This window comes from Pagrus major, chromosome 1, assembly GCF_040436345.1.
Source record: "Pagrus major chromosome 1, Pma_NU_1.0".
Classification (NCBI taxonomy): Eukaryota; Metazoa; Chordata; class Actinopteri; order Spariformes; family Sparidae; genus Pagrus; species Pagrus major.
Window position 1 is genome coordinate 1,768,653 of NC_133215.1, and position 24,061 is coordinate 1,792,713.

Below are 24,061 nucleotides of genomic sequence, written 5' to 3' on the forward strand. Positions count from 1 at the left end.
CCGACAGCTGCTGAACAACACCAGGACAATAGCAGACAAAAGGTTCGGTTCGGAGCGGGACGGGTCTGTGTGTGCGGTTCTGTGAGGACGTGCATGTGACACAGCTCTGAAACCCGGAGCGGAGGAGCGCACCGACCGTCACTGAGCCCCGACAGCCGCCAGGCAGCAGCCGCCGCCGGCATGAGCTCCGTCCTCCTCCCCGCTGCCCTCAGCCTGCTGCTGCTGCTCTGCGCCCGCCTGCAGGTACACCAGGGTCCCGCTGACTTTTCTGCTATTTAAGTTTCTCTCTCTCACGACGGGTTGATTTTTTTTTTTTCGCTGCTGACATCTTCACTCTCTGTCCTGGTGATGAACCAGATGGATGACATCATGTTTGGGAAAGTTTTGAGGCTGTGATGAATCTGAATTATTAATGAGGCTTCATCACAGGTGAGCTGAGCTGCAATCAGTGACGCTGACAGGTGAAGGACAACAGGCACAATGTGACGTCAGGGTTCAGTTTAACTTTGCACTGAGGTTTGATCAGGACATTTAAAGCAGCGTCGGTGAATATTTACAGTTGTGTGCATTAAAAAAAGTCATTGTATTGGTTCCGTGTAAACTCCATCTGGTTCTGCTCAGTTCTGGATCATGTGGACTGTATGAGACAGTGCAGGGAACACAGGGTGAAGTGTCCAGGACGTGGTGGACTGTCTCCTCCTGCAGCTCCACTGGAGTTAAACTGACTTTATTTCAGAGTGAAGCTTTGGTTTAAAACATCCTGGTGACCGAGTTGAGCTCTGAGCTGCACAGATGTGTCAAACAGCTGCAGATCCTCCTTTTAACCAGCTGGTTTATTCATAGTTTCAGTTATATCTTCTTTTTTTTTTAACAGACTTATATTGTTTTGTACAAACTTTGCTCAAACGTGATTTATATTCTGGTGGAGATGCAAAATAATTCAGGCAGAATCTGGGTGTAAAATGATACGAGGCTCATATCTGTATGGAGGACCAACACTGCCGAAATCAATAATAAATACATTAATATGCCATTAAATGCACCAAAATAGTGTTTAAAATGTATTTCGTAAAATGTGACATCATTTCTGTTTGTTTTGATTGTTTCTGTAATTATTTACTTTCACATTTTGTTAATTAATTCAGTCATTTTTAAATTATTATTATTGTTTTTTTTAATCAAATTAATCTAAAAGAAAAAAGAAACCGGTCTGAGGACGTTGGATCGTGATCCGTCTCGACAGCGTCTACAATCTGTTCTGCAGGTGAATCGTGCAGATTGCAGTATTTAAAGGGACAGTTCACCCAGAAAGCTAAATTCAATCTTCAGTTTTGTAGTCGACAAAACATTTCTTCACAACGAAACATGATGCAGCTTTCCTTCAGTCTTTAATATAATCTGTCCTGTAGCTTGTTGCCGGGGACTCCACCTGCTGTGAGCTCACCTGTCCTCTCCTCTCTGCAGGTCTCTTCAGCTTCAGGACACTTTGAGCTTCAGATTTTGTCGATGCAGAACGTTAACGGGCAGCTGCAGAGCGGCGCCTGCTGTGACGGATCCCGGGACGCGACGGATCGACGATGCACGGCGGACGAATGCGACACCTACTTCCGGGTGTGTCTGAAGGAGTACCAGCTGAAGGTGTCCTCCGCTGGGCCCTGCAGCTTCGGCGCCGCCTCCACACCGGTGCTCGGCGGGAATACCTTTTCTGTCCACAACGCCAAGAGCGACAACGCCAGGATCGAGTTGCCGTTCAGCTTCGCGTGGCCGGTGAGTTCACAAGGCTGCGTTGTGTTTGTTGTGTCTGAGGTTTGGTTGGTTGAGCTTCTTCAACCAGATGTTGAGCTCTTTGAATCGGAGCTGAATCGACACCGGGAAGTTAAAACAAGTTGTGATGTTCACAGAAGCCGTTTGTAGTTCAGAAAAACAAAACAGTTTGTCTCGTGGATCCAGGAGGAATCAGGGAACCATCTTGTTATCAGGTCTGCGTCACTCTGACGCCTCAAAGCTTTTAATTCAGCTTCATCTTTTGGAGGAATGTGCAGATTTCTTTCTTTTATTGTTTGTCATTTGAATTTGAAGCTGTGTGGGTCTGAATGTTGTCCACACAGGATGGAGCCGCTCGGACGGTCCAACAGAGAATAACGAGTCGACTCGTGTTTCACTTCAAGCCTCAGAAATATGAGTTTTCCATGAGGTCTGAGCAGAAGTCAGGACCAGCAGTTTGCTTCTACAATCTGTGCAGCTGAGGAAGGTTTTGTTTTTAATGGCTGTGAGACCCTGATGGTGATAAACGTCATGCTAGTGACCGACATGATATCTGACTGGTGATTCGTGCTGGTCAGCGAGGGACTCTTTAATCACGTGTGGTTTGTGTGGTCTCACGTGTAGCTTCCTCCTCCTCCCAGCCTGTTTCCATCACATGGACACTGAGTCGGAGGAGATCCAGGAGCTGGAGGAAACAGCTTGAACTTGGATGACGTGTTGTTGGTCATCAGCTCCAGGAGGAGGCAGGTGATCTGAGGATTGTAGATTGCGGTTGATCTCGAAGGCGTCCGGTGAGTGAATCGTGTAGATTGTGGTAAATCTACTTGGAGAACGGTGACACCTGCAGCTTCCTCTCGGTGGTGATCACCTGTGAGGACGACTGTTTCTGCTGCACACGGTTTAAAGATGAAGACGGTCTGTGCGCTGAAAGCTGCTCAGTGACTTCTCCTCAGACTTTGACCTGTAACTCTTCTTTTCCTTTGTTCAGTGGTTTGATGAGATTAATTTGTGGTGTTCAATAACTTTATGAAACATTTCTTTTGAGTCGAGCTCCATGAGCAAACCCATAAAAATGGAATTTCTTAATGACACTGTTTGATCTAATGTTTTATGTAAGTTGTAATTATGAGTCCATAAAGTAATAATTATCAGTCAGTCTTTAATAGTTTTGACTGAGTCATGAATCTGATCATTACGAGCTCCTCGCAGACGTTTTCTCTCTGCTTCCTGTTTATTTTCCCGGTGGGAGCGAGCGGCGGATCGGCCTCGGGGTCGATCCGTGGCGCTCTGCTGACACCGGCTGAGGTTTCATGTGCTCATCAGTGGCTGCTGCGGTTTCCTGCCTCCAACTACAAATGAGGACAAACTGCACAGAAAGACTTTCCGTCCTGCGTTGTTGCCGTAGTTTTCTCCTCTGACCTTCCAGCGTGGCGGCGTGGGGGATAAAGGCCCGTTGTTGGCGGCTCTGCTGGGGCGGCCGCGGGACATTCCTGCTGTCGACCCTGGTAACTGGCATGTTAAATGAAGCCGTCGTGGTCGGCGGCAGGATGAGGTTTCTGTTATTGTTGTTCCCCTTTTTTTGTCTCCTCAGTCTGAACTGGCAGGACCGAGCCAGACTCTCTCTGTGAGCGCGCCAGTCGTGTTTATTGGAGCTGCGATGGCGGCTCAGCATCTGTAAAGTTGCGTTTCACGCCGAGACTCGTCTGTGTTTCTGGATCCAGGACTTTCTGTCTCTGTTTGTCAACCTTTGTTTCAGTGTCTCATCCTCTGAATTTATGACATTTTCATCCTTTTTTCTGTCCTTTGCTTTACATTAGCAGGTTACCATGGGAACAATGGGCGGCCCTGTCCTTCGGCGCTACGTTCCCTCAACCGTTCAACATCTGTATTCCTCAGCTCCTAGTGTTTCAAGTCTGTAGCCTCGGTTGTGAGGACGACAGCGGCCACAGACTCGTCCTCTTCAGTCCAGTCAGTTTGATTTTCATCTCTCGACTCTTCCAGCTTCCTGTTACAAAGACGAGAGAGGAGTGAAGGAAGGATGGAGAGAAAGTAAAGCCGGTAGCTGCCCCAGTGAATTATGGGAAGAGGGGGAGCAGAAGGGCCTGCTGGGATGTTTTTCCCTTCCTGTGCCAGAAGAGTCCAGATGTGGCTCCGCTAGTCGACCAAACATGGACGTATCTGAAGACCTGAGTCCCACTGCCTCCACTCACTCCTTGATTCCCTCCTCATTTCCTTTCCTTTCTGTCCTTTCTTCCACTCTTTCTTTCTCTCTCTGCTGCTGACGTTTCCTTTTCAGATGTATCATTTATTTATGCCAGTTGGATGCAGAACTTAAAGTCTGGTGAGACGTCGCAAGGCTTTATTTTCTATTAAACAGAGTATTTTTGAGTTTCCTTCTTGACGAGGTGACCTCGTGCTCGGAGGACGTGAACTTGGATGTTCAATCAGTAAAAAACACGACCAGATTCTCTGATAACGACAGTAACTTTCAGTAAAATGTGTTCCTGTTTTTGTTGTGAATCTCTTCTTGATTCTCACTTTGAGAAGCAGCGATGCCTGAACTGCATCTCGATCTCATCGTGCTGTCAGTGAGCGTGGACGAGGCGTCGCATCAACCACCCAAACAGATGGTAAACAGAAGCTGCAGTGTGAGTGAGTCTGCAGCTTCCCTCCTCCTCCTCCTCCTCCTCCTCCTGGACCTGCCTTCACATGTCGCCTGGCTCTGCACGCTCACAAACTATTTTCCCACAGTGAGCCTGCAGCCAGAGAAAGCAGTTCCACCTCTTCAATCAAACAATCAAAGGCAGTGGGAGTGATGGGAAATCACCAGCGGCCTGCAGACCAACGCCGGTCGATGTTTTGGCGAGAAGTGGCTGGAGCCTGTTGGCAGGTGACCATCTGCCAGCGTCTCAGTCCTGCTCTCAAAATCTAATTAGCTGCTCAAACCTTTTCGAGATGCCACCCACCGTGTTCGGTGGGCGACATGTTTGTTTTCCTCCGGGGTCGGGATCATCAGCGCGACGCCCAGATCGCGTTTTTTTAGCCAGAGAGGTGACGCAAGGATGTTGCAAGAGTCGCTCAGAGGGGTTTTTCAGTCACAGCTGCTAACGTTAGCTCGGTTCTGCATTAGTGACAGTCATGTGGCGTTGTGGTAAACAGCGCCGTGGTACACTGGAGATGTGACGCGCTCCGTGCTGAGCCGCTCAGGACGAACCAGGAGGGTTTCTAGAGATCTGAGCGTCGTCAGATTTTATTTAATCTGATTTTTTTTTTGCCTTTTTAGATTCTCAGTGACGTCTGCCTCTTATTCTTGTCAGGGAGAGAATAAAAAGCTTTATTTGCAGCCTTCAGGAACTGTGCCTCATTAGAAACCAGCATGCCTCTCAGTAGAGTGCATACCTCCGCCCGGACCCAGCAGTACCCTTTAATTCAACCAAGCCTGATATATCAAATAAAACATTAAATCTGCTGAAGTAGTGGAGTAAAAAGCACAATATTGGCCTCTGGAGTGGAAGTATAAAGTAGCAGAAAATGGAGATACTGAAGGAAAGTACAAGTACTTCAAAACTGTGCTTAAGTACTGGACTGAGACTCAGCCTCCATCTTAGTTTGGTGTAAATCTGTTCAGTAGTTTTTGTCCTTGGTGGAGGTGATGATGAGGCACAGGACCTACTGAGTCGTTGTAGACGTCTTTATCTCTCGGACATCAGTCCATAAATCCACCGTATATTTCTTCTTCCTCTTCAGAATCGGCGAACACATGAAACTCGTGTCAGACAGAATGAATCCCCTGTGTGATGTTTGCTGTGGCTCATTGTGGTCCAATAATCCTGTCAGCAGCTCTGAGCGCTCGATAACCTGACATCACAGGCCGAGCTAACCACTAATCTGTAAACTACACGGGGCCCGACTGTGGTTTCCTGCAGAGCCGAGTGTGGGTAGAAGAGAGTTTATCTAGCTGCTGTGGATCTACGCCAACATCAGCAGGGTTTGATAAATGTGCACAGGATGATGTAAGACCACCGAGGTTGACGTTCGGGAACATTTAAAGCAATCTAAGTTTTCTATCAACGAGTCTGATAGGACATCGACGCCACAACAAACCAGGAAACCATCGAGTCACGACAGTGTTTCCACTCGGACCTGGTCCACCCTGTGGCAGCTTTCCTACAGTTTTTGTTTTGGATGGTGGTCGGGTGTTGGTGCTATGTGCTCCTCACACAGGACTGACGTGAGCAGAGACCTTCACTGATTCATTTTTAGAGTAATACGTTTCAATTTAAATGGGATTTGTTGATCCTGACTTGAGACTTGTTGCAGGACTTATTGTTGATCATAACTCTGGACTTGACGCATGACTTGTGTGTTTTGGGACTTGGGATTTGTGGGTTTTAACTCAGGAATAGTTGTCTTGTCTTGACAGATGTTGCTGGACTTAACTTGGTTATTGTTGTTTTTACCTCTGCTCTTGACTCAGGACACGTTGGTCTTCTGGTTGGGACTTGACATAAGATTTGTCGCAGGACAAATGGGACTTGACCTGGTTCTTGTTGGTTCTAACTCTGGACTTGACTCTGGATTTGTGGGTTTTAAGGACTTGTTGGACTTGATGATCTAAAGATAGTTTTTGGTCTTGTCTTGCCAGATGTTGCTGGACTTGGTTGTTGGTGTTAACTCGGCTCTTGTATCGGGACTTAAGTGTAAGTGGGTCTCGTTGGTCTTGACTTGGGACTTGTTTCGGGACTTAAATGCCAGAACGTGAATTTACTTGTGAATTTGAAAACAGTGGTTTTGTCCTCAGAACAGAACTTTTCTTGTTCCTAACAACATCTGCACAGATACACTGAGTGCAGGACCAGCTAATATTAACTGTGGCCTCATTTACAACAACGTCCAGTCTGTTAAATTATCGGCACTGAAAGAAGTCGTTTCAAAGAGAGAAAACACACACACACAGACACACACACACACACACACACACACTCCTCAGTTTGTGTGACTCTGCTGTTATTTCTGGAGTCGTGTTGAGTTCAGAGTTTGGATGGTGTGAACGCTGGAGGGGGAGAGTCACTCCAACCACACACACACACACACACACACACACACACACACTGGCTCTGGTCCCTCTGTCATTCGATAGCGGTGAGAGCGACAGTGGCCTTAAGAGACAAAGAGTTTCAAAGTGGCGCCGAAATAATGGGACACACACACACACACACACACACACACACACACACACACACACACACACTCTCTCTCTACTGTGGTTGGTTGTTAATGCTCCTTTAAACTGCTGCTTGGAGATGAAAACTGCTTTAACGTTGTGAATAACAGACGAGATTTTCTGATAAATTACAGTTTGTTTCGACGGTGACGAGTATAATCATCATCAGTCCTGATGAATCTGTAGAGGAATGAAACCAGAAGGTTTATTTGAAGACACAAATGTTTTGGGTTTAACACTAAAACACAGAAACAGTAGAAAAACACGTTGTTCTGTACACACGTGCTGATTGTTGCTGTAGTTACATGTTGTTTTATTTTGTTTTTGTCCAAAGTTTTTATTGTTTAACCTAAAATGTTTGTTGTCTTCTGACATAAAGTCTGAGAAGTGTTTCATGTTTATTTGATGTTCATGTTTATCTATAAATGTTATTAAACTCATTCGGTGTCGGTCATGTTGGTTCCCAGACAGCTTTTTAAAAAAATGTGTTTTGCTTATTTTGTTGCTTCATGACATCACGTTGTTTAAACTAATATCCAATCCCAGATTGTGAAATTGTACCAGAAGCCCTCATCCGGCCCACGTACGGCGTGATGGCACGTCTGCGGTCCAGATCGGAGCCACACGCGGGAATAAACCCGAATAAAGCAGATCTGGGCCACAGTTCAGTCTATTCTGCTGGGCTGCGTCCGTCCCAGCCTTCAGCCAGTTCTGGTTTATTTGGTTGGCTCAGATCTGGCTAACCGGAGTGGACCACACAAGTGCCATCACACCACGCGGTACGTGGTCCGGATCTGGGCCGCAACAATGCTGCTCTCAGGGTTGAGCATCAGAAATATCTAGTTTATTACAAAAGCAAGAAAAATCATCATATTTTAGAAACTGTTTGGTCATTTCTCTTGATAAAATATTAAATGATTATGACTCTTTCCATTGATGAGTTTTCTCTGTGTGTGCAGAGGTCGTACACGTTGATCGTGGAAGCTTTGGACTTCAACAACGACTCTTCCTCTGGCAGTGAGTATCATCATCTTCATCACTCATCCTGTCCTGACGCTGCTCCTCCTCCTGAAACAAACATGACCTCTGAGCTCTGTGCAGCACAGGACACAGACACAGAAATGTTCCTGATTAATGAGTCTGTAATTAAACGTCCTGTTCCCTCTCTGGTTTCGGGTTGATGAAACAAACCCCCTCTAGCAGCAGTTTCTGGAGGTGTTTACGTCCCATTCAGAAAATGTGAGGAGGAGTGAAGCCGCTTGTCATCCAGCGGTCAGCGAGGCGGCCGCAGCGAGAGTGTTGGCTCGGTGCTGTATTTGGCGTCCCACGGGGAACCATTATAGACCCGGTGTGAAGTCGGCTGACCTCGGCCCAGGTGGGCTTCAGTGCAGGCGGCGTGGATGGGGGATGGAGGATGAGGCGGGGGCGACGCGGGGAGTCCAGTTCATCAGAGTTTTAGTCCGAACGTGGAAGCAGAAGGTTTAGTGACGATGCTGAAGCTGTGTGAGATTTGGAGGCTTCGTTCAGACACAAACGGAGCCGAGAGGTGGAAGCTGAAGCTGCTGTCCAGCCAGACGAGGACAGAACAAATATTGACCTCTCAGTTTAGCATCAACAAGCTAAGTGCTCCCCGGCACGAGGCCTGCAACCAACACCCGCGTCAGTCCGTTACCGTGGCTCAGCTCAGGTAGCAGCCGGCCTCCTCCGTGATTTATTTGATTTCATTATGATAAACATGATTGTACAACAGCAGGAAGCACTCAGGCCGAGTCCTCGTGTACGGTCCTTTGGAAAACTGGGTCTAAAAACAGAAAGGATCCGTCCAGATGAACATCTGAGCACAGTACCAGCACACCTGGGAAATAAACATATGACGTGACCATTCAAGACCATTAGCTGCATGAACTACCATGGACGAGTTATCATTTTACACACTCTTTACTTACCTGCTTACCTGATTATTTTCCAGCTGTAATAAAGGCTGACATCAGTGTGTTGGTAACAGACATGGCTGTAAACGGGCCTCGGACGTTCAGCGGCACAGAACGGGTCCTCTTCAGCTCCTCTGGCTCTCGGGCAGGTGTCGGCTCCACAGCTCAGGCGGTATTCATCGTTAAAGTGCCAGTTTTGAATATTTGCTTAAATATCCTGGCCGGAGCGGATCCAGGGTAACTATTTTTCAGATCTGCTACCTCTGTGCCGTTTTTAGCACCTTTTTCTTTTTTTTTTATTCTCCACCGTGCTGTGAAGTGTCACAGTTTGCTTCCAGGCCGATGGTTTCTGCAGTTTCTTTTCTGCTCTTTCAGTCCAGCTGCTTGTCGGTTAAACAGACGCCGTCACCTCAGCCCGACCACACTTTCCACCCCGCCGGTGAAATACCGCAGAGCAGCTCAGCATTTTCAAACTCTCTGGAATATTCCTGCAGCTACGACCACCTGCCGTCCTCCCTGACGGACCTGTTTCTGTCTGCGTTGACACCAGAGACGGTTAAAGACTGTTCATACAGCTCATGTATTCCACCTGCTGTACAGCAACATGTCTCTGTAACACAAACGTTCATCACTTCCCCTCCGTCTTCCCTCTCTGATCCGTTGTGTTTGCAGGCGTCGGCGGGGCGCTGATCGAGAAAGCCGTCCACTCGGGGATGATCAACCCCAGCCGCCAGTGGCAGAGCCTGAAGCACAACGGCCCCGTGGCTCAGTTCCACTTCCAGGTCCGCCTCGGCTGCGACGAGCACTACTACGGCTTCGGCTGCAACAAGTTCTGCCGCCCGAGAGACGACTTCTTCGGCCACTACGAGTGCGACCACAATGGCAACAAGACGTGCCTGGAGGGCTGGTCCGGTCCGGACTGCAACACTGGTGAGTTCTGAGGGTTCGATTGACGTGGGGCTCTGTTTGTTTTTACATAAAGACGTGTTCTGCTGACTCAGACTTTAAATCCAACGTCTTTATAAAGTTTAAGGTTCAAAGTTTAGTCCTGTTTACTGGGACTGACTTCAAGAACTCTCCCTGATGTTGTGTTCAAATGCTCCTGTGAAAGTCAGTCCTCCGTGACAACAGTCTTACTTACTGACTGACTTGCAGCTTATTTATTCATTTATTTACTTGCTTACTTACCTACATACTTGCTTGATTACCAACTTACTAAGTTACTTGCTTGCAGCTCACTTACTTACTTATTCACCTCCCAGCTCGCTGACTGTTACTGTTTTTAAAACCTCCCCCTGACGGTGTGTTCAAATGCTTGTGTGAATCTCATCGTCCATGACGACAGAGACGTCCGCTGACAGAATATTCATGTAGTTGTTCTGGAAACATCGTCGTGTGCTGACCGTTTCTCCTTTAACGTCTCTTGCAGCGATCTGCAGACAAGGCTGCAGCACCGAGCACGGGTCCTGTAAAGTGCCTGGAGAGTGCAAGTGAGAACCGACACACACACACACACACACACACACACACACACACACACACACACGCACACACGCACACACACACACACACTCTGTGTCCACAGTGACGTTAACAAACCAGCACACTGCTCACAGTATTTGTTACCCATCCTGTTCATGATATTTTTAATTTTAATCTTCTGCTTTGATTCATGCAGGTAAAAGACTCTGAGATTAAATGAACCTGTAAAATAAATATGAATCACACTCAGTAATATGTAGAAATCACAGCCTGAAATCAAATTCAAACAATTGAACCTGAAACTTAATGAACTCATCTTGTAAACCAGGTTCACATTCGTCCATGTTCCTGTAGATGATGTGTTCAGAAGTCTGATGTAGTTCATTGATATAAATCCTGTAAAAGCTGCATTAAGTGTATTTTTATGATTTCTTCTGTATTCTCATAATAATTAAATCAGAGATGTGATACTCATGTGTGTGATCACCTCTCAGGTGTCTGTATGGCTGGCAGGGGGAGTACTGTGACCAGTGCATCCCTCACCCCGGCTGTGTTCACGGCAGCTGTGTGGAGCCCTGGCAGTGTCTCTGTGACACCAACTACGGAGGACAGCTGTGTGACAAGGGTACGCACACACACACACACACACACACTGGACACACACACACACACACACACACACACACACACACACACACACACACACACACACACACAGATGAGCACACGAACGTTTTCATCGTACGTGTTTGTTCCTGCAGATCTGAACACGTGTGCGACGCTGCAGCCGTGTTTGAACAGAGGAACCTGCAGCAACACGGGACCGGACAAGTATCACTGCTCCTGTCCCGACGGCTTCTCTGGGGTCAACTGTCAGAGAGGTGAGAGCGGCGGGTCTGTGCTTCAGAGTCAATACAGTTAAAGAGTCCAGAGGGAGATAAGTCTTCATCATCTTAGTGATGTTGGGCTTTTTCCCCTGGTGGTACTGTCAGGCAGTAAATGTCTGACTGCACCTGAACACAAGCAGCAGGTGTGTGATGAACCAGAAGGTTCCCGTCTCTTGAAAGAGTGAATGAATCTTCTGAGCTGATGTTAAACGTGTCCCTGTCCGTCTCAGCGGACCACGCCTGTCTGTCCAGCCCCTGTCTGAACGCAGGCAGCTGTGTGGAGACCAGTCAGGGTTTCGAGTGTCGCTGTCCCCCCGGCTGGACCGGACCCTCCTGCTCCATCAGTAAGACCTTCACCTTTTACCAGATCCTCTCTGAACCCTCAGCGACGCCTCGTCACCTGCTGGACTTTGTGTTTCTGTCTGTCTCAGATGTGGACGAGTGTGTGGTGAACCCCTGCAGTCACGGAGGAACCTGTCAGGACCTGGTCAACGGTTTCAGGTGTACCTGTCCTCCTCAGTGGACCGGGAAGACCTGCCTCATCGGTCAGTCTGCTCGGCTCTTGTTGAGAAGTTCTGAGGTTGTGGTTGAGGTCTGAGAGGCTGTTTAGGAAACTTGTGGAGTGTTTATTGGAGTTATGAGTCATCTCTTCCATTGTTCATCAGTTTTATGTTCAAAATAAAGTTTGACCTCTTCCTCCGGCGCTGTCAGACAGCAGGTCTCCTCCTGCTGCTGAGGTCATACTGAGCCCTGATGAGCGCTTCATCATCTGTTTATCGTGTCGTTTCAGATGCCAACGAGTGCAACGACGGCCCCTGCGTCAACGCCAACTCCTGCCGAAATCTGATTGGAGGATACTTCTGCGAGTGCCTTCCAGGTTGGACGGGCCAGAACTGCGACAGCAGTGAGTGAGACGCTGCAGCGACACAATAATCTGTCTAACGGAGGCGTCGATGTGGTCAAGATGACACAATGTCATTGATTAATCTAATTTAAAGTCCTGCCTCGTCCAGTTCAACCCACAGGACCTGATCTGGGGAGAAAGTGACGAGAGATCCCGTTTGAATTTTGTCTCGATGCCAGACTGTAACTTTCCAAGTAAACAAAGTGTCAGTTAGTTGTAATTTGTAAGTTTGATCAATAAGCTCCCTTCACTTATGTTTGTATAGACTTCTGTCTTTTTGTTGTGAAGGATGAATCTCAGATGCTGCATCGCTGTGTCGGCCCCAGAACGAGCTGCTAATTTAATCTGTCGGGTCATCGGCGCCACTTTGAACGTCTTTTTCTCTGTTTGTACATGTTTGGGGTTTTTTTCTTCGACAAACTTGATAAAACTTCTCCAACGTTCACGTCCAACCAGAGCGGAAGATTAAAAAACCACAGCGGTCGACTCGACTTTATTAAATCTGAAGATTCAGCCGTTCACATTTATCATGTCCTGTGTGTCCACGGCCTGTAAATGACATTAGAACAGAATGAAATACAACATGTCTGTATAATAATGTATAATAACAATAATGTCTTACCTCCAGCAGCTTTCCTCTGAAGAAACTCAGTGTTTTTATGTTCTGTAGATGTTTTTACGACGTCGTGAGAAAACGTGTGACTTGTTTCTGCAGATATCAACGACTGTCGAGGTCAGTGTCAGCACGGAGCGTCCTGCAAGGTGAGCGTGACACTGTGTGTGTGTGTGTGTGTGTGTGTGTGTGTGTGTGTGTGTGTGTGTGTGTGTGTGTGTGTGTGTGTGTGTGTGTGTGTGTGTGTGTGTGTGTGTGTGTGTCCATGACAACAGCAGATCAGGTTTCTCTCATATAAACAGTCGGTCTTGGCTCGTTTCACATGCTGATTGCTGTATGTTTTGTTTTCCTGCCATTCTTCTTCTCACAGTGGTTTTATTGTTTACTGACGCCAGACAGATGAAGTTACATGGCAGCATTAACCGTCAGCGTCCAGCCTAACCGGCTCACTTTGATTCAGTGTGTTTAGTGTCATCAGAAAAGCTTTGGCCAGAACTGAGAACAGTCCACTTTTATTTTCAGGCGGTGAAACAGAATCCAAAGTCCAGACTTTAATGTCAGCATCTGAGTGCTGCTAATAAAACTTTAAGACTCATTTAACTCTCCAAAGAGTTTAAGAAGTAGAGTCCTGACCTCCTTAAACGTTTGGCAGAAGGCTCAGCGCTAGCTAAGCGCTACAAACAGAAGCTAACGTCAGCTTCAGGCTCTTTATTGTTTCCTGCTGCATTTAAAACGACCTGAAAATACATTAAAGACAAATAAACTCCAGTTTTATGAGGATAAATGATGATGAGAAGACGACGTCACATGAGAGGAATTCAGAGTTGATCAAAAGATTCAGAGCAGTAAAAAGAATAAAGGATGATAAATGGATTACAAATGAAAGCAGTAAAGGACGATGAGGGGACGACGTCACATGAGGAATAAGAAACAGATCTTTAATGAACGAGTGAAACCATCTTTGTCTTCATCTCTCTCTCTCTCTCTCATTCAGGACCTGGTGAACGGTTATAAATGTGAGTGCGCTCCGGGCTTCGGCGGCGAGCACTGTGAGAAAGACGTGGACGAGTGCTCCAGCGCGCCGTGCCTCAACGGCGGCCGCTGCCACGACGAGGTCGACGGCTTCCACTGCCTGTGTCCGCCTGGTTTCTCTGGAAGTCACTGCCAGGTGAGCGGTTCGCCGGCCCGATGAGCCACCTGAGCCTGAAAGCACAAAATAATGTTCTGTATTTGTGGAGCTCTGCTAACCTGCAAGCCAACAAAGGCTCAATGTGGATTATAAGTAGTCTGTAGGAGCTGTACGTATCAGAAAGTCATCAGTATTTTCATCGACATTTGAAATCTATATCTATCCAACCGCCTGAGTGTCGTCTGTGGAAGCTGACCGGTTCTGTCCGTCCACAGCTGGATATCGATTACTGCCTCCACGCTCCGTGTCAGAACGGCGGTCAGTGTTTCAACGTGGCGTCCGACTACGTCTGCAAGTGTCCCGAAGACTACGAGGGCAAGAACTGCTCGCGCCTGAAGGACCACTGCCGCTCCACGCCCTGCAAAGGTCCACACACACACACACACACACACACACACACACACACACACACACACACACACACACACACACACACACACACACACACACACACACTTTATACACTTTATATGGTGGTGGTTTCGGTTGGTTGAGACTTTTCTCTTCCCGGTCGGGTTCAAGTCTGACTTCCTCTCCCTCCTCTTCCTCTCCAGTGATTGACAGCTGCACGGTGGCCGTGGCGTCCAACAGCACGCCGGGCGGGTTGCGTTTGATCTCGTCCAACGTGTGCGGCCCTCACGGGCGCTGTCGGAGTCACGCCGGCGGACAGTTCAGCTGCGAGTGCGAGGAGGGATTCGCGGGGACGTACTGCCACGAGAGTGAGTGCACATGTTTGTCTTGTCTTTAGTGTTGAGGCTCATTAAAAACTGACTGTGCACATTAAATCATCTCTTTCCTGTCTGTCAGACATAAATGACTGTGAGAGCGCCCCCTGTCTGAACGGAGGAACCTGCATTGATAAAGTCAGTCAGTACGAGTGCATCTGTGCGGACGGCTGGGACGGACCCGCCTGCCACCACAGTGAGTCCTCCTCGTCCTCCTCGTCCTCTCGGCTGTAACGGTAGAGAGCGTGTACGGCGGCCATGTTGGACGTGTTTTCACGTTTTTGTTTTTTGTCGTTCAGACGTCGACGACTGCAGCTCCGCCCCCTGTCAGAACCGCGGCGTCTGTCAAGATCTGGTCAACGACTTCTACTGCGAGTGTAACAACGGCTGGAAGGGGAAGACCTGTCACTCAAGTACGTCTTTGACTTTGACTCTTCTGGTCTGGTTTAAGTCTCAAATGTTCACTGGCTCTTTGCAGTTTTCTTCTCATCCACACTCGCTGAGTGCGGCAGCTACGTGCAGGCTGCTGACGTCCTGTTGTCTGTTTTATCTCCAGGAGAGAGTCAGTGCGACGAGGCGACCTGCAACAACGGGGGAACCTGCCGCGACCAAGGAGACGCCTTCAAGTGTCTGTGTGCCGCCGGCTGGGAGGGCGCCACCTGTAACATCGGTCAGTGTGGCGACATGTTTGTTTTTGTGTTTTAAAGGAACAGTTCAACCGAAAATGTAAATCCAGTCATCATCTCCATGAGATGATGTGAAGTGTCGTCGTCCACAGAACATTTCTGGAGCTTCACAGTAAAACAGAGTTGCAGCGTTCTGCTGAACAGCTGAAGCAGCTGGAGATGATTTAAACATCAGGTGTCTCCGTGCAGCTCGTCTGCTGTGATCACAGAGATCAACCTGATCTGAGCAGATGATGTTTACACCCTTTATTAAGATGAAGTCTTCACTGGAGCTGCTGAGATAAAAGTGTCTGACGCTCCAGAAATGTTTTGTGAACTTCACCTGACCTCCCATCAGCAGAGAGGGAGGAGATGATGACTGAATATTTGGGTGAACTGTTCCTTTTGTAAGTGTCTTCGTGTTGATTGGCAGCTGACGGTCGTGTTTTGTTTGTTTGTTTTGGTCTCCAGCGAAGAACAGCAGCTGTCTGCCGAGTCCCTGTGAGAACGGAGGAACGTGCGTGGTGGACGGAGACTCTTTCAGCTGCGTCTGTAAGGACGGCTGGGAGGGCGCCACCTGCAGCCACAGTGAGTCACTGCACCGCCTGCACCTCATCTGGTCACCATGAACACGTTTAATGTGAAGACGACCAAACACACTGAAGTCTGACACTGTCTTTCTTTTGCAGATGCCAACGACTGCAGTCCTCATCCCTGGTGAGACACACACACACACACACACACACACACACACACACACACACACACACACAGTGATGTCATCTGTGGAGTGAAACATAAAACACACGGTCGTCACATTTTGAGTTTTTGTGTTTTAAGCTACAATAAATTCTCCTCAAATCAAATCTGGAGCCAAACGACCCGTTTGGCTCCAGATTTGTGGTCGGAGCAGATAAAAAGTCGAACTGCTCCCATCTTTGAAACACGGATCAGAACACGAACATGTGTTCTGTCTGTGATTAAGACGAGTCAGATTTACAGCTGCGTTAGTTTTTCGGTGGGAAAAGATTGTGAATTCTCAGGAGAAGCTTCTGTTGTTGAACGTCCTCCACCGTCTCTGTCCTGCAGTTACAACAGCGGGACTTGTGTCGACGGAGACAACTGGTACCGATGTGAATGTGCTGCAGGGTTCGCTGGGCCGGACTGCAGGATCAGTGAGTGTCGATCCGCCTCCTCTCCCCGTCGCTCACTCTCTCCCCTCTCTCTCCCCTCACTCTTTCCCTTTCTCTCCCCTCACTCTTTCCCTCCCCTCCCCTCCCCTCCCCCTTTCCCTCTCTCTCCCCCTTTCCCTCTCTCTCCCCTCACTCTTTCCCTCCCTCACTCTTTCCCTGTCTCCCCTACCTCACTCTTTCCCTCTCTCTCCCCTCACTCTTTCCCTCCCCTCCCTCACTCTCTCCCCGCTCACTCTTTCCCTCTCTCACTCCCTCCCTCCCCTCACTCTTTCCCTCCCCTCCCCTCACTCTTTCCCCCTATCTCCCCTCACTCTTTCCCCCAATCTCCCCTCACTCTTTCCCTCCCCTCCCTCACTCTTTCCCTCCCCTCCCTCACTCTTTCCCTCCCCTCCCTCACTCTTTCCCTCTCCCCATCCCTCCCTCACTCTTTCCCTCTCCCCATCCCTCCCTCACTCTTTCCCTCTCTCCCCTCACTTTTTCCCTCCCTCACTCTCTCCCCCTCCCTCCCCTCTCTCTCCCCTCACTCTTTCCCTCTCTCCCCTCACTCTTTCCCTCCCCTCCCTCACTCTTTCCCTCTCTCTCCCCTCCCTCACTCTTTCCCTCCCCTTCCTCACTCTTTCCCTCTCTCTCCCCTCCCTCACTCTTTCCCTCCCCTTCCTCTCTCTCTCCCCTCCCTCACTCTTTCCCTCCCCTTCCTCACTCTTTCCCTCTCCCCATCCCTCCCTCCCCTCTCTCTCCCCTCACTCTTTCCCTCTCTCCCCTCACTCTTTCCCTCCCCTCCCTCACTCTTTCCCTCTCTCTCCCCTCACTCTTTCCCTCTCTCTCCCCTCCCTCACTCTTTCCCTCCCCTCCCTCACTCTTTCCCTCTCCCCATCCCTCCCTCCCCTCTCTCTCCCCTCACTCTTTCCCTCGCTCTTTCCCTCTCTCTCCCCTCGCTCTTTCCCTCTCTCCCCTCACTCTTTCCCTCCCCTCCCTCACTCTTTCCCTGTCTCTCCCCTCCCTCACTCTTTCCCTCCCCTCCCTCACTCTTTCCCTCGCTCTTTCCCCCTATCTCCCCTCGCTCTTTCCCCCTATCTCCCCTCGCTCTTTCCCCCTCTCTCCCCTCCCTCGCTCTTTCCCCCTCTCTCCCCTCCCTCGCTCTTTCCCCCTCTCTCCCCTCCCTCGCTCTTTCCCCCTCTCTCCCTTCCCTCTCTCTCCCCTCCCTCACTCTTTCCCTCTCTCTCCCCTCCCTCACTCTTTCCCTCTCTCTCCCCTCCCTCACTCTTTCCCTCTCTCTCCCCTCCCTCCCTCACTCTTTCCCTCTCCCCATCCCTCCCTCACTCTTTCCCTCTCCCCATCCCTCCCTCACTCTCTCCCCCTCCCTCCCCTCTCTCTCCCCTCACTCTTTCCCTCGCTCTTTCCCTCTCTCTCCCCTCACTCTTTCCCTCCCCTCCCTCACTCTTTCCCTCTCTCCCCTCACTTTTTCCCTCCCTCACTCTCTCCCCCCTCCCTCCCCTCTCTCTCCCCTCACTCTTTCCCTCTCTCTCCCCTCACTCTTTCCCTCCCCTCCCTCACTCTTTCCCTCCCCTCCCTCACTCTTTCCCTCTCTCCCCTCACCTTTTCCCTCCCTCACTCTCTCCCCCTCCCTCCCCTCTCTCTCCCCTCACTCTTTCCCTCGCTCTTTCCCTCTCTCCCCTCACTCTTTCCCTCGCTCTTTCCCTCCCCTCCCTCACTCTTTCCCTCGCTCTTTCCCTCCCCTCCCTCACTCTTTCCCTCGCTCTTTCCCTCCTCTCCCTCGCTCTTTCCCTCCCCTCCCTCACTCTTTCCCTCTCTCCCCTCACTCTTTCCCTCTCTCTCCCCTCCCTCACTCTTTCCCTCTCTCCCCTCACTCTTTCCCTCCCCTCCCTCACTCTTTCCCTCTCTCTCCCCTCCCTCACTCTTTCCCTCCCCTTCCTCACTCTTTCCCTCTCCCCATCCCTCCCTCCCCTCTCTCTCCCCTCACTCTTTCCCTCTCTCCCCTCACTCTTTCCCTCCCCTCCCTCACTCTTTCCCTCTCTCTCCCCTCACTCTTTCCCTCTCTCTCCCCTCCCTCACTCTTTCCCTCCCCTCCCTCACTCTTTCCCTCTCCCCATCCCTCCCTCCCCTCTCTCTCCCTCACTCTTTCCTCGCTCTTTCCCTCTCTCTCCCCTCGCTCTTTCCCTCTCTCCCCTCACTCTTTCCCTCCCCTCCCTCACTCTTTCCCTGTCTCTCCCCTCCCTCACTCTTTCCCTCCCCTCCCTCACTCTTTCCCTCGCTCTTTCCCCCTATCTCCCCTCGCTCTTTCCCCCTATCTCCCCTCGCTCTTTCCCCCTCTCTCCCCTCCCTCGCTCTTTCCCCCTCTCTCCCCTCCCTCGCTCTTTCCCCCTCTCTCCCTTCCCTCTCTCTCCCCTCCCTCACTCTTTCCCTCTCTCTCCCCTCCCTCACTCTTTCCCTCTCTCTCCCCTCCCTCACTCTTTCCCTCTCTCTCCCCTCCCTCCCTCACTCTTTCCCTCTCCCCATCCCTCCCTCACTCTTTCCCTCTCCCCATCCCTCCCTCACTCTCTCCCCCTCCCTCCCCTCTCTCTCCCCTCACTCTTTCCCTCGCTCTTTCCCTCTCTCTCCCCTCACTCTTTCCCTCCCCTCCCTCACTCTTTCCCTCTCTCCCCTCACTTTTTCCCTCCCTCACTCTCTCCCCCTCCCTCCCCTCTCACTCTTTCCCTCTCTCTCCCCTCACTCTTTCCCTCCCCTCCCTCACTCTTTCCCTCCCCTCCCTCACTCTTTCCCTCTCCCCATCCCTCCCTCCCTCACTCTTTCCCTCTCTCCCCTCACCTTTTCCCTCCCTCACTCTCTCCCCCTCCCTCCCCTCTCTCTCCCCTCACTCTTTCCCTCGCTCTTTCCCTCTCTCCCCTCACTCTTTCCCTCGCTCTTTCCCTCCCCTCCCTCACTCTTTCCCTCCCCTCCCTCACTCTTTCCCTCGCTCTTTCCCTCCCCTCCCTCACTCTTTCCCTCGCTCTTTCCCTCCTCTCCCTCGCTCTTTCCCTCCCCTCCCTCACTCTTTCCCTCTCTCCCCTCACTCTTTCCCTCTCTCTCCCCTCCCTCACTCTTTCCCTCTCTCCCCTCACTCTTTCCCTCCCCTCCCTCACTCTTTCCCTCTCTCCCCTCACTCTTTCCCTCCCCTCCCTCACTCTTTCCCTCTCTCCCCTCACTCTTTCCCTCCCCTCCCTCACTCTTTCCCTCGCTCTTTCCCTCCCCTCACTCTTTCCCTGTCTCTCCCCTTCCTCACTCTTTCCCTCTCTCCCCTCACTCTTTCCCTCCCCTCCCTCACTCTTTCCCTCTTTCTCCCCTCCCTCACTCTTTCCCTCCCCTCCCTCCCCCTCCCCCTCTCTCTCTCCCCCCCTCTCTGTCGTCTGTTGGTGAAAACAGGAAAAGACAGACGTCAGCAGATGAACTCACCTGTCTCGTCTCTTTCAGACATCGATGAGTGCCAGTCGTCGCCCTGCTCCTTCGGCTCCACCTGTGTGGATGAAATCAACGGTTATCGCTGCGTCTGTCCGACAGGAAGAACCGGCCCGCGGTGTCAGGAAGGTAAAGACGGTTAACAGAGAGCAGTGATGAATGAACGAGGGAACATTGTAATAAACGTGTGGTTGGGTCCGAGTGTTCGGACGGTCGGTGCTGACGGTGTTTTGTGCTGCAGCGTCGGGGCGGCCCTGTGTGGTCCGAGGTCTGGTGGCTCTGGATGGAAGCAGATGGGACGAAGACTGTAACGAGTGCCGCTGTCACAACGGCCGGATCAGCTGCACCAAGGTACAACCCACACTCAGACACCAGAACCTTTGTGATGGCACAGGAGTTCATATGAGAGAGAGAGAGAGGATGAGAGCTAACAGACTTGATGACAATGTGATGAATATTGTCTGAAGAATGAATCCTGACCTCCTCCTTGTGTCTCCTCCTCCTCCTCCTCAGCTCCGGTGTGGTCCTAAACCCTGCAGCCTCCTCAGTAAGACCCGAGGCTCCGAGTGTCCGGCCGGTCAGACCTGCGTCGGCGTCCTGGACGAGCGCTGCTTCGTGAAGCCCTGCTCCAATCAGGGGGAGTGCTGGAGCCCCGCCCACAGAGCCCCGCCCACAGCCAGGTGTCACCCAGAGAGCGGCTGCGCCAACGTCACCTTCACCTTCAACAAGGACGTCATGACGAGGGTCAGTCTGGTTTCCTGCTGCACAGGAACGATTTGTTCAGAGCCAGTTACTAGATGTACTCGAGTACTGTACTTCAGTACAATTGAAGGGTACTTTTACTTCACAACTTGACGTATTAATATTTTCAGATATAATTGAACAGTCACAGCAGACATTTTACTGCACTGAGTACTTTTACTTTTAATACTTCCTGTACATTTCCCTGATTATACTCACATGCAGTATTTTTATGATGCATCAGCACTTTTTGCAGTCAGTGATGCGAGCGCAGACTCTGTTGCCCTCATGTTGCTGACGAGCTCCTCTGGCTGCTGTTTCAGGGCGTGACGGTGGAGCAGGTTTGTCGTGAGCTCCGGAGCCTCTACGTCGTCAGGAATCTGTCGTCCGACTCCTCCGTCTCCGTGAGCTGCGAGCCGTCGCTCATCACCAACAACGAGATCCACGTCGCCATCGTGAGTCACGTCTGCACCAGAAAACATTTTCAGCTGCTGAAAAACGACAGTCGACAGTTTAGAACAACACACTGTGTAATCAGCTGATATAAGTTGGTTTGGTTTCCAGTCTTCACATTAACTTTTACCAGAAGTCTGGAAAGATTAAACTGGAAAAGGAGCAAGAAGTTGAGATAAGAGCACAGGCCGAGTCCTGAGTGGAGCTTGAAATGTTAACAAACCGCCGCAGCCAGAAGATTACTGAGCGTCCTGGGAGCCAGAAATCAGTGATTTAGATGAAACCAGCATGAACATTTATTTAGACTGAAATGTCACCACGGAGCATAACGGAGTTTCTCCTGTCAAATGTTTCAGTCGGCAGACGACCAGCGGAGAGGTTTGACCTTCGTCAAGGAACTCACTGACAGGATCATGGATCTGGTCAGCAAGAGGAGCGCCAACGGCAGCATCATCAGCGCCATCGCCGAGGTTCGCATCCAGAGACGACAGAGCCACGACGCCAGCGGTGAGTTTCTAAAGGAGGAATCGGCACCGTTGTTTCTGCTGCAGCCTGAAACTGATCCGTATCGTAGGATGACTCGTTACTTTGAGGAAATCTAAACGATGAGATGTTCGATCAGTAATCATCAGTAACGTGTAGATAATGACTAACATGACCTGTTTTTCTCTCCGTCATCAGACCACCTCGTGCCCCTGCTGGTCTCCACGGTGATCGTTGTGTGGGCGTTGGCGATCGCCTCGATGTTGCTGTGGTGCGTGAGGAGGCGGAGGAAGCAGAGCGCCCACACGGGCGTCAGCACGCAGCCGCCGTCGTCCTCTCTGGCCCCCGCAGCCGAGGACAACAACGCCCTGCACAACAGCGTCAGCGCCGCCCGCGAGCAGCTCAACCACATCAAGAACCCCATCGAGAAGAACCCACCGAACCAGCACCACCACCAACTCCTCCTCCATCACCACCTCTGTGAGGACAAGAACTCCGTCAACGCCAACATCAGGAAGTCAGATGCTGGGAGCCAGTCGGACGAGGACGAGATGGACAAGAGGCTGCAGAAGGCGAGGTTTCCCCGGGCGCCGCCGGCGTACTCGCTGGTCGACTGGGAGGAGCGACCGGCCCACCGACCGACGGGAAGACCTTCGCACTGGAGCAGCAAGCAGGACAACAGGCAGCTGCAGTCACAGAGCGTGAACAGGATGGAGTACATCGTATAACCAGCCGGCTCACAGGGACTCGATACTCCAGAGACCTTCGTGACCTCGAGGGGATTTCTGCTTATTTGTCCTTTTTTATTTTATGTTCGTTTTCTGGTCAGGACTGAACTTCAAGATGGATTTTTGCTGTTTTAATTTATGTTTGGACTGACACTGGTCTGAGCGGTCCACTGCGGTTGGCTGGTTCTCCGATTTTGTGGACACCTTCGTTAAAAACGCCAGAATTTGGACCTGCAGGAACATCCCCGAGAGCCCGACAGGCTTCAGGATCTGAATTTGGAATTAAAAAAATATTTATTTAGTGTTTTTGCGGAGAGTCGATATGAAGAATCGTCCTTGTAGAATGTTTCTGTATAGATTGTAAATATTTTTTTTAATTAATCATTGTGTATATTTGACTCATTAACTTAATTGTCCAGAGCCTTAAGATATTTCTTTTTTTTTTATTTATGAGTATTGTTTCAAGTCGAAGCTTCTCGAGCCTCCGACTTCTCGATGGAAATATTATTAGATATTTTTCATCGTCGCCAAAAGTGTTCTTGAAAGAATAGTTTATTTTTAGCCTTTTGGATTTGGGCATTTTTGTGCCTCAACTGAATGTTTTGTACGTTGTTGTTCGACTGCGTTTTCTTGGTACGTTTGCTGGTCAGAGACACATTTTGCTGCTGACGTTTCCTTTTATACAAACCAACACGGTGGCAGATGTTTTCCTTTTTGCTACTGAAAAATTCTCCAAGGGACGCAACTGTTTTTGTAGTGATTTGTATATTTTGTACAGTGTAAAAATGAGAGTTGAGAACAGGCTTCAGATCCTGTTTTTGTAACAATCTGATCAAAACTGCAAAATTAAAAAAGGAGCCTGTGGAGTTTTCTTGTAAAAATCACGTGTGTATTTTCTTCCTCATAAAACATATGAAAAGATGATTTAAAGGAGCAGTTCACCCAAGATATGTCAAAACTCAGCCATCGTCTCCTCCTGATGATGTAAAGTCAGGCTCAGTCAGGCTCAGCCAGGCTCAGTCTTTACAATCTGTACAGTGAGCGACATCCTCTGTCCTCAGACCCTCGAAAAACTTTCTGTATTGAGAAAAAAAAAGATGTAAGAAACCCCAGGAAGAGCCACAGAGGAGGATCCCTCTCCCAGAGACAGGAAGTAGATGTCACATGTACAGAACAGGAAACAAAATCATAGTTTACAAGTTGCGTTGACAGAATATCTGATACAAATGATCAGAGAGCTGCTGTCCTGAGGAGACACAATCCTGCAAATGGTGTCGCACCAACAGGTGGCAGTCACTCCCAAAGAAACGCCGCAGTGTGCCCGCAAAGGCAGAGAAGAAGAAGACTTTAGTAAACAAGTCTGTTAACAATCACCAGAGTAACTGCTGCTCTCTGCTAGCTACCGTTAGCTAATTGGCTCAGTTAGCCGTGGAGCTAAGCAGCCCTTAAATCACGGAGGGAATCAAAGCGGTCAACCGGGCTCAGCAGCCTCCAGTGAAGACGACTGGACAGCAGACTGGGACTGAACTCGGCCTCTGAGAGCGACGGAGGTCAGCGTGAGGACAGAGGACACGGTACAGAGGTGATTTACAGCGGCTCTGACCAGGACTATGACTCCGGGGACGA

General features: G+C 50.0%; 1 protein-coding gene and 1 long non-coding RNA gene across 2 annotated transcripts; one reads left to right on the top strand and one right to left on the bottom strand.

Annotated features, from left to right (window-relative positions):
* On the top strand, positions 1 to 22,525 carry LOC141014209 (protein jagged-1a-like). Its single transcript, XM_073487943.1, has 26 exons — positions 1 to 243; positions 1,465 to 1,767; positions 7,948 to 8,005; positions 9,592 to 9,849; positions 10,349 to 10,409; positions 10,896 to 11,026; positions 11,163 to 11,282; positions 11,519 to 11,632; positions 11,720 to 11,833; positions 12,079 to 12,192; positions 12,908 to 12,954; positions 13,800 to 13,973; positions 14,210 to 14,360; positions 14,549 to 14,713; positions 14,802 to 14,915; positions 15,019 to 15,132; positions 15,276 to 15,389; positions 15,856 to 15,972; positions 16,074 to 16,101; positions 16,474 to 16,559; positions 20,046 to 20,159; positions 20,272 to 20,381; positions 20,544 to 20,774; positions 21,095 to 21,226; positions 21,581 to 21,731; positions 21,906 to 22,525. The coding sequence occupies exons 1-26, from the start codon at positions 181 to 183 to the stop codon at positions 22,433 to 22,435; spliced, it is 3,714 nt and encodes a 1,237-aa protein (XP_073344044.1). The 5' UTR covers positions 1 to 180; the 3' UTR covers positions 22,436 to 22,525.
* Positions 13,922 to 20,358, bottom strand: LOC141015042 (uncharacterized). Its single transcript, XR_012180537.1, has 4 exons — positions 20,255 to 20,358; positions 20,028 to 20,088; positions 14,191 to 14,352; positions 13,922 to 14,008 (listed from the first exon to the last, which is right to left on the bottom strand). It is a non-coding gene; the product is annotated as an uncharacterized lncRNA (long non-coding RNA).
* Positions 22,526 to 24,061: the final 1,536 nt, after the last annotated feature.